General features: G+C 52.7%; 3 protein-coding genes across 3 annotated transcripts; 1 reads left to right on the forward strand and 2 right to left on the reverse strand.

Moving 5' to 3' along the window:
* Positions 1-10,837: 10,837 nt before the first annotated feature.
* On the reverse strand, positions 10,838-13,103 carry PV07_01821 (uncharacterized protein). Its single transcript, XM_016388391.1, has 2 exons — positions 12,600-13,103; positions 10,838-12,540 (listed from the first exon to the last, which is right to left on the reverse strand). The coding sequence occupies exon 2, from the start codon at positions 12,255-12,257 to the stop codon at positions 11,046-11,048; it is 1,212 nt and encodes a 403-aa protein (XP_016255319.1). The 5' UTR covers positions 12,258-12,540; positions 12,600-13,103; the 3' UTR covers positions 10,838-11,045.
* A 71-nt stretch (positions 13,104-13,174) lies between these two features.
* On the reverse strand, positions 13,175-16,026 carry PV07_01822 (uncharacterized protein). The gene is made up of 2 exons (XM_016388392.1): positions 15,629-16,026; positions 13,175-15,557 (listed from the first exon to the last, which is right to left on the reverse strand). Exons 1-2 carry the CDS (start codon positions 15,690-15,692, stop codon positions 15,001-15,003), a joined length of 621 nt encoding a protein of 206 aa, XP_016255320.1. The 5' UTR covers positions 15,693-16,026; the 3' UTR covers positions 13,175-15,000.
* On the forward strand, positions 13,946-14,671 carry PV07_01823 (uncharacterized protein; the record flags this gene model as incomplete). Its single annotated transcript, XM_016388393.1, has 1 exon — positions 13,946-14,671. One exon carries the CDS (start codon positions 13,946-13,948, stop codon positions 14,669-14,671), a length of 726 nt encoding a protein of 241 aa, XP_016255321.1.
* Positions 16,027-16,904: the final 878 nt, after the last annotated feature.

The following is a 16,904-nucleotide window of genomic DNA, read 5'->3' on the forward strand; positions in this document are numbered from 1 at the left end:
TTGCCTGTGGACCAAATCTTGGCGCCCGATGTTGCCTGGTATGATCGTTCAAAGGTCTATACGGATGGGACCACTGTTGGGCTCATCGCCCCCTTTTTAACGATACTTGAACGATATCCGTGGACATTCGGCAGTCAAAGTCCGTCCAAGAACTTCCCCGCATATATTGCCTAGCCACGGAGAAGAACAAAAGAGGGGAGGCGAGAGGGGGCTACTTGGACTCTTGGAGTGGAGCAGCGGTTCGAAGCTGGAACCGATCTGACATTGCAGTTCACGACTCACCTCATCGCCTCTCATTTCTCAGATCTATCTGGTCGCGGTTTCAGCCTCGGTCTAGGCATTTGAGCGTGTTTGTCACGTGCCATACCCTAGGCCATTCGTATATCAACCTTCTTCTACAAGGACCGATTCGACTGCCGTCTCCTTTGCACTGTCCATCAGAATACTTTCCTTGTACTGTGATTGCTTGAAGCGCCTGTGAATTTCCTCTTCGCGTTCATCTTCAAGGGCAATATTGTCGCCAAAAACTTCGCCAACATCCTCAAGTGATCGGCCCTTCGTCTATGAGCACTGTCAGCCCAGTTCAATCCGAAGAGTAAACAAGATTTTCTTTAGGGAACGAAGAGAGGGTAGTATTTCCATCCTATGTTTGCGAAGGCAACAGGAGCTGCCTGAAGGTAGATGATCGTGGACAGGAATAGGCCCGTGATAGAGATGCCGACCTCTCGAACGCGTAAAGGAATGGGGAATATTTCTGCCGGCTGGAAGATCGAGACTGCAATGCATTCGCCGATGAGAGCAATGAGAATCGCCACTCAATCCAAATACTAGGGCATCGTCAGTTAACATCATCTTGCAACCATGGAAAGTCAGCGTACACACAGTAGTTTCTTTCTCCCCACTTTGTCCACAATGAGAGCATTGAAGAGGTTTCCCGGTATGCATCAGGTGATCCAGGCTGACTAGGTTACTGATTGAAGGACAGTGTCGTAGCCAAGGTTAGAGTACAAGAGCGCTCCGTAGTCGAAGGTGAAGACCCAAGTCAGTCACCACGTTCAGAATCGCGGAATGGTCTCTGCCGTTGCAAACGTACTGTTGATCACAAGGGTGCCAGTTGCCTGGGCTGCAGCTAAAGTCAAGAATCCGACCACACAGCGCTTTCGCAGTGATCATACAAGGAAAAAGGTCTTTTGGTGGAACTTCTTTTTTCATCTCGTGAGAGACTTGAGCCGTAAGAAGGCGGAATTCCTGCTCGATGGGCGATCTTGGATGAGGACAAAAAGAACGGATTAACGCCGTTTCTTCATGGTGGCATCGAGAATGACTTACGCCATCTCGGATATCCAGGGACAAATAGGACGCCAATGGCGAGACACAATGGCGGTAAAGACTGTATTGCTAATGGCCGGTGCCATTGACTTTTAGTTCCCCTCAGGAAATAAAAGCCTAGGCCGATCCAACTTGCAGAGCCATAGCCAATGTAGATTAACACTCTATGCATGCTAACGAGCAAACCCCGAAGCTTTGTTGGTGCCACTTCGCTTAGGTATAGTGGAACTAGTCCGGCCAGTGATCCTTCTTGGGTCAGGTGGACGAAAAAGAACTTTCAATCAAGAATTCGACATTTGGAGCGTACCGAAGAGCGCCAAGGAGGAGGGCATTCTTTCGACCCAGTCTATCGGGAATCCATAAGTAGGAGATTGCGCCCAGGAACCCACCATAGAGTGGTGGCAATGATACTGCTGTAATACCCGTAGTTCAGGGAACCTAAGGCAACGAATAGGACCACCTAGTGATGTACCAGCCCTGTTCGTTGCCGAGCGTGTTGTGACCTACAGCGAACTGGAAGAAGGTCGGCATTTTCACCTCTGGAGTTCTCTTTTTCTTGACGCCAGGTTTCGTGCAATCTATTCTGCAATCCAACGAGACTGGATCCCAAGAAGTTGCTATATAATCGTAAAGAGGCAGACTCCCTCGAGGTGGAGAATGCATGGCGAATAAAATCGGCACTGGCGGCGGGACTGTCTGCTCTTCCTAGTAGGGACAAGGCTCATGTTGGCCTACATTCCTAGATAGACTGGCATATAAAAGTAAGTGGGTCATGCCGCCACCAGCGCCCCTATTCTGGACGATCGTGGCTGAATACGGCTAACCGAGGTTTGGCTCTAGCCATTTAAGGATTTGCAATCAGCTTCGCGGTCTAACAACGTAGGTACCAACCTTGAACGAAAACTCCCAAGAACCGCCGGGGCAGAAGCCATCTCGAAGCATCCAGCAGTGCTGGTTTCGCGCCCATCAGGTCAAGTTTTGACGATATCCCCTAGCATCAGCCGATCCATAACAGTCCTGAATGATCCTTTGTGAATGTTCGGCAGAACGATATTCATCACTGAATCCTGGTCGTTGCAATTTTTGTGTCGATTTCACGGCTCTTGACCCCCTGTCTATGCCGAACGAAAGATGGCTGGTCTTTCCTGTCGAGCAGACACCGCTGTTCGTTATTCCAGTCGCTGATTCGCACAAATTGGCGCTTGGAGGGTGATTGTGCGGTGTTCGTTCTCCGAGGATCGCTAGTCACGGGTCAGGCTTAGATTGGCACATGGGCGGCCCGCCCCAGCGACCCAAAAGCTTGGTTAACACACCGACGTGGTCATGGATCTACCCTGCTGCCTCCATGTTTTCCTGCCGTGTCTCTCTTCTGGCATAGCGTTGAGTCGCCAACAATAGAAGATGGGGTTGGGCAAATGACCTGCTCGGTAACCAAATGCCGACTATCTGCAGTTCAATATGTAAGCTCTGGTGATAACCCCAGGTTCTCCTCCTGCTCGATAGCGAGAACCATATCCCGTGCTCTCACCCTGGCCACTCCTGATTCAGACGGACCATCATGGCAGGAGAAAAGACCGACAGCGGTCGGCAACTTGACTCTGAAACCCCGACTGAGCATCATGAGATCGACCAAGACGGCAAGATCGAGTCTGCAGACATCGTTGAGGAAGTGAATTCTGAAGAAGAGGAGGCCGTTGTGACGTTCAAGACATGGATCGTTGTGGGAGTGAGTAGATTCGTCCAAGGTTGAAGGAACCATTCTCTTACGTGCTGGATAGATACTGTCCTGCGGCTACGGCTTGTCCTTCTGGCCGATTCCAGTCATGGCAAATATCGGAGGCCTCATTGGTGAAGAGCTCGGTGCCCCCTCCAAGTACATTTGGTTTATCCCTGTGAGTACCCCCTTCCATAGTTGTACGGGTAAACTCGCTAATACCTACCAGTCCTGGACGATATCTATCACGGTTTGCTTCATGTTGTGGTACGCAACGCTACACAATCTTGGTCTTACCAGAGAAAGAAGATGCTAAAGATCCTAGTGGCGCAAACACTGACATGCTCGGTCGTCGATGGTTCCTGACCATTGGGAATCTGGTAAGGCAACGAAGCCATTCCTCGTATTGGGAGCAAATACTAAAGGAACGCACTAGATATGCACCGTTGGCCACATTGTTACCGCTTCGTCCAAGAACGTCAATGCCGTCATCGCAGGAATGGCCATTTCTGGCTTTGGTGGAGGCAACTGCCAGGTATGACCCTTGGGACTCGCGATATTGACAAGAGACCCTTGTGCTAAATATGCGTGTCCCAGATGGCTGCATTTGCACTGCCTGAATTGTTGCCCAACAAATGGCGCCACATCGGCGTTGTGCTGGCTGACTTCACGACCCTGTTGTCGGTGATCCTGGCGCCGATTACTGGACTGTACGGCTTCCACTCGAGCTCGTGGAGATGGAACTTTTACGCTGCAGCCATTGCACAGTTCCTTTCATTTCTGGGGCTACTGTTCCTCTACTTCCCACCGGCTCATCCGTGAGTATCACCGAGGGTGCATCGTCATCAATCAACGATAGGGCGCTAACCTTTCGACAGATACGGACTACCGATCAAAAAGGTGCTACCAAAAATCGACTACGTCGGTAAGATCATGACAGCTCCAAAAGCACAGCCTCCCCATTGGAGCCGCTGACACCAGTGTCGTATAGGTGGCGTCTTGTTCGTCGCTGGCGCAGTGCCCACCCTTGTCGGGGTGGTGTACACCACTGTTGTGCCGTCCAACGATGCGCACGTGGTCGCGCCGCTGGTGATTGGGTTTTTCTTCATTGTCTGCTTTGCCCTGTGGGAAACGTTCTCCAAGGCCGAGCATCCGTTGACGCCGAGATACGTCTTCGCGTCCTCCTGGGGTCGCGACTTCACCGCGCCGGCCATCGCTCTGGCCGTGGTCAACATGTTCTACTACTCGGGCAGCATTCTCTGGCCGACGATCATCAACGCCTTCTACACGGACGGCGGCGCCGACTGGCGGTACGGCATTGTCTTGTCCCTGCCACAGGGCCTGGCCATCACCTTTGGCGCCGTCCTGCTGTCCGTCTTCGGCGGCAAGATCAAGAACTGGCAGTGGCAGTTGACCGGCTCGGTGTTCATCATGGTCCTCTTCGGCTCGCTCTTGGCGCTGGTGACGCCCACGAACAAAGGCCTGATGGTGGCGTGCATCTTCCTGTCGCAGTGTGCCTACGGCTGGGCGATTTATCTGTCTATTGCCGTTGCCCAGATGGGCGTCGAGCACAAAGATCTGGGCTTGAGCGGCGGCATCGCTGGCGTCTTCCGATTTGCTGCAGGGTCCAGTATGCCCTCCCTTTACGTACCCCTATCGTGTTCGTGTCACTGACCGATCTATCTGCAGTTGGGGCCGCGGTCTATACCACGATCCTCACCAACGAAACCAACAAGTCGATCGCGAAGCTAGTCCCCGCCGCCGCTGTTGCTGCTGGCCTTCCACAGTCGAAGATCTCTGACCTCCTCAGCGTCGTTGGCACCCCGGCCTTGGCCAAGGACTTCAGCCAAGCCGTAGTCACAGCAGTCGGAGCCGCGGTAGACCAAGCTCATGTGCACGGTATCCGGTAAGTCACCTTGCTCTCCCTGAAGAAGAGAGACAAAAACACAATTCTGACACAAACTCGGACTCTTTCAGCATGGTCGCCTTTGCCTCGCTCGCGTTCGGCATTGTCGGCATCATAGCGTGTATGTGCTGCAAGGACGTCGATAAGAAGATGAACAACAAGGTAAGTAGTATACTTTCCTCCAGTGGTTCGGATTGGGGGGCTGACAATATGGTCCAGATTGAGGTGTATCTCGAGAACACAGAGTACGCGAGCAGGAACAAGTACCACTAGCACATCTACGTGGAGACTGCAACTCAAGTTGTTTCTAGTCGGGCTAGCGATCTATTCTAACTGTTGCATCACCTATCTGGGAACTTATGACTGTGGTCGCTTGTTATATATGCAAACCCGGGACACTACAATGCCCGGAATATGGATAGTGTTCAAGGCTTCTCGCTCGGCTGCCGTCCTGCTGCCCATCTCGCAGTGTTCTATGTATCCATCGCAGGGCTTCTGTGGTTAGGAGCTCCTTGTCAGCTCTTTGTGGTTGTAGTCTGCATGAAACGCCATCAACACTGCGGCGTGGGGTGCCGATCCCGCCGGAATTTGGGACGGTTGTTCAACGCTGCTGAAACCTAGGACAATCGTGAACAGAGAGGTGCAGCCCCGTGATGACACCCCATCCGCCGTCGTCGCTCTGAATAGAATTAAGCCACCACGTCAGGCCGAGCGCAAGAATGATCATGTTGGCGCAAGCATCCATTGTGCGGCCGCTCTAGAAACTGCTCGCGGAAGAGCCTCCTTTGCCGGCACTAAACAGGCTCCAGGACCGGGATTTCCGTGATTTGTCCACTAGATGCCGCCGTGGTGATCTGTGTTTGGGACTGGTTGCAACGGGATGGGCGGCGTTGTCCCTGTTGCGGTCGACATTCCCATCGCCTTCCACTGACAGGTGGACTTCTCTCATCAGAAGTTCCTGGACCAGAAGTTGACGAGATGGAGAATTGTGCAAGGACTCTCTCAAGCGGCCCATTCGATCCTCGTTCACGCATGTGGCAAGTACAGCAACTTTACGAAGAACGCGTAGGAAAGGCCATTCTTATATCTTCAGACCTACCGAGCCATAGTGGTGGTGGTGCGACAACTTGACAAAGCTGGGATTTGGGTTCGAAGGGGGGATCCAATCACAAGAGAATGGAGACCTATATTGGAGAGGCGTTTGGGTGGTTCGCCTTAGATGAGCGAATCCAGATCTTATTGATAGCGTTGGATGCGCTCCCAAGTCATGGTCACGTTCCAGAAAGCAAGCATTGCCTGTCCCCTCTGTTCACGAGCAATGAGCGTCTGTCTGAGACCCAAGCCCGTGCGCCGGGACAGACCGTCATGGAACTTTGATAGTCCACCTCCCTCGAGATATGAAGATATTGTCCACAGGTATATCAAGGTCAGAACCGCAACTGATAGAGACTTCAAGAAAGCGTGGGAGCCCCTGGCGACGAATGCCGTTCTACCGGGACCTCTGGAGAGCTCTGATAAATAAGGGGCCTCACTACAAAACGGGCTGGAGCAGCATATGGCTACTTTCAAAACCCATCCTCGTCAAACATTCAGGGTCACCGGTTGTCTTTTGCCTGAAATCCAACCTACACAAAATCTTGACGAGAGTCCTTTCATCCGTTCTAACGGGAGTCAATCAAACCATTCCACCATCCACCAGAAAGTCCTGTCCGGTCGTATAACTGCTCGCCCCGCTCATGAGGTACAGGACCATTCCCGATAATTCGTCTGGGGTGGCCAGCCGGTGCATCGCGCAGCTGTCCAGGAAGAGTTTCCTCCTGCTCGGATTCTGTTGCATGACGGACTCCAGCATGTCGGTCTGGACGGTCCTGTTCACGCAAAGAAGTTCAAGTCAGTTTGCGGTCCTTTCCCCCAAAATGTGCGGTTTCTGGCGCGGACATACCCTGGGCTGATCGAGTTGACCCGAATGCCGTACTTGGCCAACTCGTGCGCGACGTGCTTGGCGATGCCTCGGACGGCGTACTTCGACGCCGTGTAGGCCGCGATTTCTTGCGGCGCCAGCGACTTGTGGCCCGCCGTGGAGGATATGCAGACGACGCTGCCGCCGGTCTTCTGCTCGACCATCTTTGCCGTACAATGTTGCACGGTGTAAAAGACCCCATTGACCTGGGTGGGATTCGTTAGTTCTTGTGAAATGGAAATATCGGGGTAGGGGGGCTCGTCGAATACATTGACGTCCATGGTATCTGTGAAATCCTTCTCTGTGTGCTCTAGGAACGGCTTATCGCGAATGATGCCTGCCGCCGGGATACTAGTTTGCGGTCAGCCAACTTCGCGAGCTCTCCATACCCACGCCATGAGCAGGGGGCCAAGCTTGCCATCCATCAATGCTGCCAAAATCTTTGTGTATCCTGTCGACCGTGTCCTTCAAGAGTTGATAATCCACGACGTTGGCCCGGTAATATTCGTATTTCCCGCCAAAGGCGACCAGCTTGGCCATGTTCTCCGACGGCCCCTCGTTGAGGTCGATGACCGCGATGTTGGCGCCGACCTGGGCCAGCGTGTAGGCGAAGTTGAACCCCAGGCCCCGAGAGCCTCCTGTGATGACAATGTTCTTGCCCTTTAGCAGGAATTTGTTTAGGATCGAGTCCTCCGGGATCTGCGTTTGGGCCATTGTCGGGTTTGCAAACAGAATTTTTTTTTACCTCCGGTGAATGGATTTCAGAAAGGGGTTGTTTCATGCACGAATGTAACTTCCGGAAGGACCAAGCTACACTCGATCTACCTTGAGGTGAAAATAACGGATGGGAGTTATCGAAATGGGGAAACGGGCCAGGATCCTGGGGCAAGGGATTGTGCCAGTAAGGTCCCGGAGAATGGTCGCCGCCTTCTCCGCAATGATACAAAGGTTCCGAGGACGGAGGACATGGCTGGCTCTTCAATGCCTCGTTCCGTTACAAGGGCGCTCAATTTTGGCCCGTGAAACGCAAAAGTCTCCAGGTTTTCATGGGAAGTTGTTGAGGTGAGAAGCATTCTCAAGAGGCTAGCGAGGCCGCTCAGAACTAACAACGCCAGACTCGGCGGGACCCGAAGGGGAACAAAAACTTGATTGTGGTCTTACAAAGATTCTAGACTGTACATAATGTCAAACTGTGAAGATATCGGGAGGAAGTCGTCGATACACAAAGGGCTATACGCCGACAAGCTGGGAAGCCCTGTATGGTCGTTGGGGGGCTGAAAAGAAGCCCTGTCCGCTCCCTCCTCCTGTACCATGTTGAACAAGTTGGCCGGGTTCCTGGCGACCTCGTTGGCTTGCTGGAAATCCACGTACTCGCTTTCGAAATGGCACAGCCTCATGACGAGCTGGATGATGCGGCGCACTCGTCGCGCCACGATGTAGGTTTTTTCCAGTTCGCTGAGCGTGCGTACGCACGTCTTGAGGGCTGAGAATTGACAGGCCCCGTCCGCCGAGCGCCTTTCTGCAATATCGGCGATCAAGATCGTAGATGCGGTCGCGATGACGTGTAAAGCGACGCCGCTCAGGGTGGATGCGTCCCCGTACACGTTCCGGTAATCCTGAAGGGTCGTTGCAATGTTTTTGGCGTTGTCGATGCAGATTTGTCGCGAAATGTTGCATTGGGCGTCGGTTTCCGACATCTTGACGCCAAAGTTTGCTGTTGGGCGGTGCAGGTGGATCTTGCAGGAATAGTACTGCATGCTAGCATCAATTGTCAGCGATCCATCTGAATATCAGCATGATTGCCGCCTTACTGGAGCACGAGGATCGACGGATGGGCTTCCTTGCAATACCGCAACTCCGGGTCGAGGTTTTGGTACCAGTCTTGAAGCTGTTCGTCAAGAGCATGGAGAGTCTCGGTGTCGCACTGTTCTTCGTTTCTAGATCCCTCAGTACTTGCTGCTTCATACGAACTTGGGATACTCACAAGGCGTCACATATCCGGCCGACGGTCAGGAGAAGAGTGACCGAGGAGAAAGCAATCCTTTTCTCCCACGAAGCGTCATGCTGGGTTAGAGAGCTGTTTCGGAGCTCCGTATCTTCGCACTTGAGACAAGATGGACGACCGAGGTAGAGGGCCCAAAGTCTTTGAGAAGGATGTTAGATTGGCTTGGTAGCAGGATCAAGTCAGGGGTAGTTACCGATCGAAAACCAAACAGCCCCAGTAAGTGATTTGCCGTACTTTCATATCTCTCGGGGAGAAATTTGTAGACGCGAGCTTCTCTCCCGTTCTGTGAAGGCCCAGATCGATAGCTAGTCGACACGCATCCCCTAGGAGGCCAGCCGTCAATATTGGTTGTGGACATCGCGTTGCAGACTTACCAGTTAGCAGCCAGCCTTTGGTATCCTTGCTCAATGAACAGTGAATGACAGACAGGAGCAGCAGAGCTTGAATAGTTGTAATCTGGGGCCTCTTGAGCTCCTGGTCGACGAGTCTAGTGGCGGTAGCCACCAGGAAAGGTTCCTTGTCCTCCATGTCGTCGTTGGACGGGATCACCATCGCTCGCACCGATGGTCGGTCAGATATGCGTGCAGCGCAAGCATAGACGCAGTACAAGAGTGCTTTGCTGAAATACTTAGTCTGTCTCGTCTTCATGCCCTCGAGAAACTCCTCCCGATCGAACACTTGGAGGACGGTGTGCTGATACTTCCAGTAATTCTCCAGCAGGTGTGTCTGGGTCCCTGGGTCAATTGGATCATCGGGGCTGATGTCGGCGGTCACGCCCCTTTGAGACCACGGGCCGAGGAGTGAGGACGACACGCTTTCGGTGAGATGCAAGCTTGAGGTCGGCCCAAAGAATTTATATTGGCCTTCCTCGTCGCTGTTGAGCTTCCACTGCCGTCCACAAAGGCGTGAGATCAGGTTGTCTTCCTCCTGGGACGGGATTGGCACTGAAAGGGCTGAATACGTCGACGGAGTCTGCGGACTGGACACTTGATGTCGGGTGGGCGCGGTGAAGTTTTGCGTTGCCTTCGCCGATTCAAGAGCAGACTCAAGATCGGCGATCCGCTGATAAAGCTCGCGAATGTGATTTTTGGAGGAAGGGCTGGGGAGAGGGATTTAGCACACCATTCTCAAGCGCTAATAGAGTCGGTAGCTTTACCATTTCCGCTTGTCTTCGCTGGGCCAAACACATGGGATATTGAGCCTTTTGCACTTTCGGCAGCCCTCCAATTCGATCACGCACTGTTTGATACATGAGCACCATCACCAAAGGGGTTGTTTCCATGGGTCGGCAATACCTTGACCTTCTTCAGCCTGCAATGATTGCATGCAAGAGCAGTGGTGGAGTCGTGTTTCTTCGCGACGCGACCGGTGCGAGCGGAGGTGCCAGGTGTCTTCGGACTCCTTGATCCCGAGTCTTGCTGTGAGGCCAGATCGAACGTCTGAGGCGACGCTGAATCGTTTGTCATGTCCATCTTCATGGCTGGGTGTTCGGCACGCAGCGCGCTCGAGGAAGACGGAGCTGGAGAGGGCTATCACCGAGTATATTGTGCCAGGCACCACGTTGCAAACCCCGCAATATGGTGGAGAGTCTCCAGCTGTCTGGCCGAGGGCGACCCCCTCCTTCTCTCTCCAGGTTTTGACTAACTCGATCTAGTTCTGTGGGCTTCAATAGGCCAATCTAAATGCTCCAGCCGGAGGTCGTTCGCCGAGAAATTCATTAGCCTCGCGCTGGTGCAGCCTTGTGGACTCCGTTCTGCCTCGGGTAAGCGATATGGGATATTTCCTTGGTCTAACCACAGAGGACGAATTCAGGGGCACAATAATATTTCATATGGGTGGCTTTGTACAGGAGTGATAGCGTCGCAGCTGGAACTAGCGTAGGCGCAAAACGGGAGGAACTTATGGTTGTTTTCAACGTTTGATATTAAAGGTAAGACTTCCCCAGACTAACTCTTCCAAAAGCACAAACCAAAGACTTATAAGCCCATCCATCCCACTCGAGCTTCAGCAGATCGGTCATTTTCATCTGCCATCAATGTCTTATATTCTGTCAAACAGATGCTGGGATCCGGGGAAGGAAACGGACCAGAGCGCGCAAATTTGCTGCTCTCAGCCACCGTGCCTAGATGGTCTACTGATCCGTGCTTGGCATGTCTATCCAAAGAGTGTAACGAGTGAGGTCATCCGTCGTGGCGAGGCCGAGGTTTGTAAGGGCATCAGCCCACCATTTCGGGGAAAGCGCTAAGGCTTCCGAGATGTCTTTCAGGCGGCGGATCTGTGCGAGTATCTTCTTGATGTCTCCGTTCATTGGCTCCAACCCTTCAGTTAGTGGAAGCACAGCAACGACAAAAGCCTCCAATACTCGCCTACTAACAGAGAAGTCCGGACCTGTGGATTCGAGAAGTGCAAAAACCAGTTCTCGACCCCTCACAAGAGCGTCACTATGCGTAACCATGAATTCTGCAGTCAGGCAGTCTTCTGCATCATGGCCCCAGTCAAGCAACGTAGGGTTCGGGGGTTCGGTGAGGAAGTCGTCAAATCCGGGAGCGACTACGCGATGTGGTCTCAAGTGGTGGGGGAAAAAGTCGAGCCTTACCGGAGGATTGTCTTCTCTCTGTGTGCAGATTTCCATAAACAAGTGCGGTAGGTCGTGGAGGCTTCGCACTGTTGCTGTGAGGTCAGACCCGCGCCGGGCTAAAACTTTCGAGACTGAGACATTGCAGCTCAACCGAAGCTCGTCAAGTACCGGTTCAAGAAAGGCAGCTGGTGCGTGGGAGTAGATCTCCGGCGCACCTCGACGCAATCTCATGTGATTGATCAAGAAGCAGAATCCAGAGTAGCTTGCCACCTGCGGGAAATCCAACATGACATTCCGCGATGTGACGCAGCCACTTCCGAGCATTTCTCGGAAGAACAGCGGGACTAGGCCAGACAACAAATGTCCTATGGGCAAAAGAGAAGGCCCTGGGTAAGCGGTGAACTCTGGGTAGCACTCGTCAACTTTGAGTAAAGAATTGCGATCCTTCCTCCGTAGCTTGATGTATGTCTTCATGATTCGGAGTCCTTCATCCCGGAGTCTGACTGGTTCAAACGGGCCGTCGGGATAAATTTCAATATTATAAAGTCCGTCAAACAGAAAGTCTACTACGTTAGACCTGCTGAAGCATTTTGCACTTGAGCAATGCTCTGCTTTGCCATGAAATGCTGGTGGGTCGCCCTCCACGGTGGTAGCGTTGGATGAGCTTGGTTCGCCCGCCGACTGAGTGCTTCTTGGACTGATTCTTCGGGTCGGCGATGGTGATGATGACGATGATGATGGGCGAGTCACAGGGTCGATGTGCATGTCGTCGTACGAAGGAGGCTCGATTCCAGCAGAATATGCCGGAGGAGTGGGGTTCAGGGGCCCGAAGAAAGGAGGAAGATGCCCGTCGATGGGGTTGACCTCGCGAGGATGGCGCAGTTGCACCCCTCGGAATTCTGGCCGCGGCTCGTAAAGTGGTGGAGGGTTGTTGAAAAACAAAGCTTCCGCGTTACGCCTCTGGTCGGGGATCGAGTCAATGGTGCTTAACGGGCGTCCCGAGTGGTGGGGGATGTCGACGGGGGGAGGGGCAACGCCCGAGGACTGTCTGAGCGCTTGTTCAGTCAAAAATTCGTCAATGGCTGCCGCGATGACTTCCTGGCTTACCCAAAGACTCCAGCGGACCCTGACGTAGCTTTCGATGAAGCCCACGCCTGATGCGCGAAGGCTGATGATTTCGTGGTAAATCCCAGCCGGGATCACTGCTCCAGAGACATAGCCCGCGTCTTCCACTGCTGGTTCATCCATCGGAATCAGGTGCTCGCTGCCAGGCAGGCTTTCTTCGGTAACATCGAAGTCTTTTTCGAGAAGAGCTTCAACACTGTCCCTGTCGATCTCCCGATCGAACTCTTCCACGACGTGGCACGGAATGCAGTCGTACGTGTGACCGTTTTTCAGCAAGTAAATGATTCTCGCTGCCATACCAACGCTGATTATTTCATTGGTTTTGAGGCGAAGGCGTGGCCATCTGGTATCGTGGAATACTTCTTGTTCCACTCTGAAATCGTCAAAATATTGGTCGGTTGGACGAGGGCAACGGCGGACCGATGGGTGCAGTGCCGCCATTGTAGTTGAAGGTAAATCCAGATATCTGTTCTTGCGTTGTGGGTGGTGTCGGCGGAAATTAGGTGTCCTATCCTAGACATGAGGATACCTTACCTGATGTTCTTTATATAATATAACACAATTCAAACCCCGCCTTTCGACCTCGTTGGTATTTTGTTTCGAGGAATACAAAGAGATAAAGGGTGTCATTAATATCCACAAAAGGATCGAACAACAATCCACGGAAGGTTCATTGTCCCTCAGTGCTCACACCCATTGACAATTGTCAACTCCATTGATTGTGCTTCGCATCAAAGGGAGCAGCGGAGTAATCCAGGTAGCCGCACCACATGGCGCAGCTTGCCTAGATCTCATGTGACATTGTGGCGATAACCTTGGTGTAAGAAGACGGTGTTCAAGCAGGACACTGAGGAGGAACAAGGCCAAAGCGAAGAGAAAAGGTAAAGACATGCTGTTATCGGACCATCTTCGGCGACGTTCCGATAGATCTGTTTCTCTCCTCGGCCTTGAGATCCACTGTAACTGTGCAAACCCCCAACACAGCGGCGGTTCTTTTGAGTGCAACTTGAGAAAGATGCTGGCTGAACGTAAGATGGTACAAAACCCGAATAAACATGTGTCGGCAGGAACAACGGCCCACGTTTTGAGAAGACTGCGAGCCACGACTATCATTGGGCGGAGTCCGTGGCCAGCCTCGCAGTTCGTGCCGGCCATTCGACATCAGAAGAAGCCCATACTCATGTATTTCAATATAGAATCTGATTGCGAGGACGCACCGTGGAAAGGTTGCTATTCAACGGTCTGTACGCAATTCATTTTCTCCAAGAGCATTTCATTCAAAGACAAAGTATTCCAAGTGCATCAACGCATAGAAGAAGCAGGGATAGATGGCTGTCACAGCAAATGGAGCAGTCAGCAAAGCTGAACCCAAAGCTGATATCAACATCGATGGTCGGGACTTTGATGCCACAGAAGTAGCATATGTCCCGACCACGGGAGTCCGCAAACTGTTCGAAACACCCCTTGTCCTAGCTACGCCCGAGACCGTCAAGGGCTACGGGGAGATTGTCGACGTGCCCGAAAAGCATCGCATTGAGATCGTACGGTGGCCGGCTCAAGGATGGCGGCCGGTGGATGCGAACTCTGGCGACCAGGGCGGAGTGACTGAAGGCCTCTTTGAGTTCTGGTGGAAAGGGGACACGCTCTATGCGCGCAACAATGCCGTTGGCGACAGCTATCTATTTGCCTGGAGCCAGTATCCTGAAGAGGCCGCGAGCACTGGCGCGGCACGACCCCGAGAAAGAGCGATGATCTGGCGAGCGAACTACCACCCGGACGGCGGCCAGTTGTTTTTCCCCATGAACGGGCAGAGTTTCGTGGTGCCGCTCGCCCTGCCGGGCGACGATGTGACGCCAGAGAAGTTTGTCGCGTTCCGCTGTGATGGGGGCAAGGGACTATACATCCATCCAAATATTTGGCACGGCGCGGTTGTGCCTGTTGACGACCATGCGCGTTTCATTGACCGACAGGGCCGTGTACATGCGCGCGTGTCCGTGAATTTCGCGAAAGAATTTGGAGGATATCTGTCCGTGCCGCTGCGGTCTGTAGAGTAATGGCTCAGCCTCGTTCCATGTCGGGAGACTTCGACTCAAGTAAGAGCCTTGGGAAAGGTGGCGTTGAGGCAGCACGCAGTACCATGCCTTGTCTTGACCCGCTTCTCCTTCGATTAATCGCTGGGGGAGTTAATGTGAGGTTGTCATCTGTCATCTCCAGATCATTGAGACAATGCGAATTGAAAAGGTAGACAAGGATGTCCCTGGCACACTGCCATAAGGAATGGCAGCACTTTAGCGTCAATTGATGATCACTGTTTCCGGCGAAACCGCCAGATGAAACCGATTCTGACGAGGAAGCTCAGGCGTAGGTGTCAGCATTGAGAACATCAAGCCAGGGAAGCTTTGTGAATGAGAGTAAGCCGTTTGGCAAAGTCAATTTCCGCCTCGACGTCGTGGTGTTTCCGAAGCACATGCTTCATTTGATGTTCAATCGCGCTTGTGGTCCTCCGTTGTTCATCTGCGCTCATCTTCAGGTCCTTCAGGTCTTCCTTGCGTTGAGAAAGAATGAGTGCTTCATTCAGAACCATTTTTTCTTTCTGCTTTGCAGTCTCCAGTTTCTCTTCGGCCGCTTGAAGTTCTCGCCTTGCCTCAATTCGACTCGCTCGGTAATCACTTATTCTCCGGGGCTTCTTGAATGCAACACTCAGTCTCCCTGATGACTTGGGTGGCCCGGTTATCAGACGCTGGTTTTCCACCACACTATCGACGATCTCTGTGACCACTCTCCGCGTTTTTGTGCCCGTGTGATGGATGAGGACTTGGATAATCTCTTCTTCCCGTTTGCCGTCCTCCAAAAGACCTAGGATACGCCAATATGCTGGAAGCGGTACTTCATGAGTGGCAACTTGGATGGTAGGCACATCGTCAAAATTGGGCGAAGGCGCTGCGACGACCCAAAAGTCAGAGTCTGAAGACATGGAAGAGACAGCAGATTTCACAGAAGCTTCCACTTACAGCTGACAGGGGAAGGAGGCAGTTCTAAAGACTGCGAACCTCGCAGAGGATCGTGAGCAAGCATGCCGGGGGTTCATTGTCGTCGACTTCTTTGTGTGCGTCAGGAGTTCGCCATTGCTGAACGCGGCTCAAACGAGGGCTCACAAAGGACAAAGCCAGAGTGAAATTAAAGAAATTAAAGAGACACCCAGAGTCGCCATGGGTTTTAGAGTCGATCAAATCGCTTTAAAAAGTGGTTTCGAATGATCAAGATTGACCACGGGTGGTACCTCAATGGTGTGATGTGCCCGGCCAGGAATTCCGCCTTGGTCGGACATGACGCGCGGTTGAAGACCATACCTGGGTGTTTGTTGTCGACGGCGAATGTGATAATTCCCTCAGTTCAGCATCCTCCTCCGAGATCGAGAGTGAAACGTGGAGAATGGATCTGAATGATGCTATCTATATTCACGTGGAATTTGTCCCACATGCACGGAAAATCCTTGGGGGCTTCTAGTGGGCCGCTCGGGGGTAGTGAGGATCAGCTGGGTCGCGCAAACCGACCTCACTAGGCGCCACGATGGCTAGTGTACTTGTAGGCTGCCCCATGAGCGGCCAGCTTTAAGGGTGGCAAGGGTAGCGGACGCCAGCAAATCCCCCTCATCCGCCTTCCGTTTGGCTTCACATCTCGTTGCAGCTCCTTTCTCCTTGCTTGACCGTGGGCCTCCTGGCCGGACTTGCGGACTACTGAACAGCCAGCTTGCATGCCAATTTTACCCCCAATGCCCCATTCCTGGCGAAAACCGCTGAATTCAGATCCGTGACGTCCGCATAGAGTGCCGTTTGTTGGACTTGCTAGAGCGATGAAATTCCAGCTCGGGGCATTCTCCGGGTTCACAATGACTTCCAAGTGCCTGAAGGCAGCTTTTCTTTACTCAGGGGTCTCGATTGCTAAGCAGATCAATCGAGGCTGGAATGTACGAAGCATGTGTCCAGTCTGTCATGTGAGCCATTCGGATGCAACAACGCTTCGCATCTAAGTGGGTTAAAAGCCATTTTAAACAGGCGGGAGGCTTTAACATGGGCAACGAGGCTCCCGAAATGAAAACTACTCCTTCCAATCAAAGACGTACTGGACGCTAAGCATCTTCCGGTCGCAGTTGGTTCAGGTCGGGGTTTTGGAAGCTTCGCCAGAGAGCCTCTCGATGTGCGTTCTGGACAGGGTTGGGAGGGTCTAACAAGGTCGATCGACACTTTGAGGATTGTACTTGGACTAGAATTGTCGGGCAGTCTTGCA

This window comes from Cladophialophora immunda (assembly GCF_000835495.1).
Source record: "Cladophialophora immunda strain CBS 83496 unplaced genomic scaffold supercont1.1, whole genome shotgun sequence".
NCBI classification, from domain to species: Eukaryota; Fungi; Ascomycota; class Eurotiomycetes; order Chaetothyriales; family Herpotrichiellaceae; genus Cladophialophora; species Cladophialophora immunda.

Excerpts from the sequence above, each read along its gene's own strand:
- PV07_01821 (XM_016388391.1), bottom strand. The coding sequence starts at position 12,257 with ATGCACATCGACCCTGTGACTCGCCCATCATCATCGTCATCATCACCA.
- PV07_01822 (XM_016388392.1), bottom strand. The coding sequence starts at position 15,692 with ATGCTTGCTCACGATCCTCTGCGAGGTTCGCAGTCTTTAGAACTGCCT. Across the intron at positions 15,558-15,628 it reads GCCTCCTTCCCCTGTCAGCT|CGCCTTCGCCCAATTTTGAC; the intron begins GTAAGTGGAAGC and ends GGGTCGTCGCAG.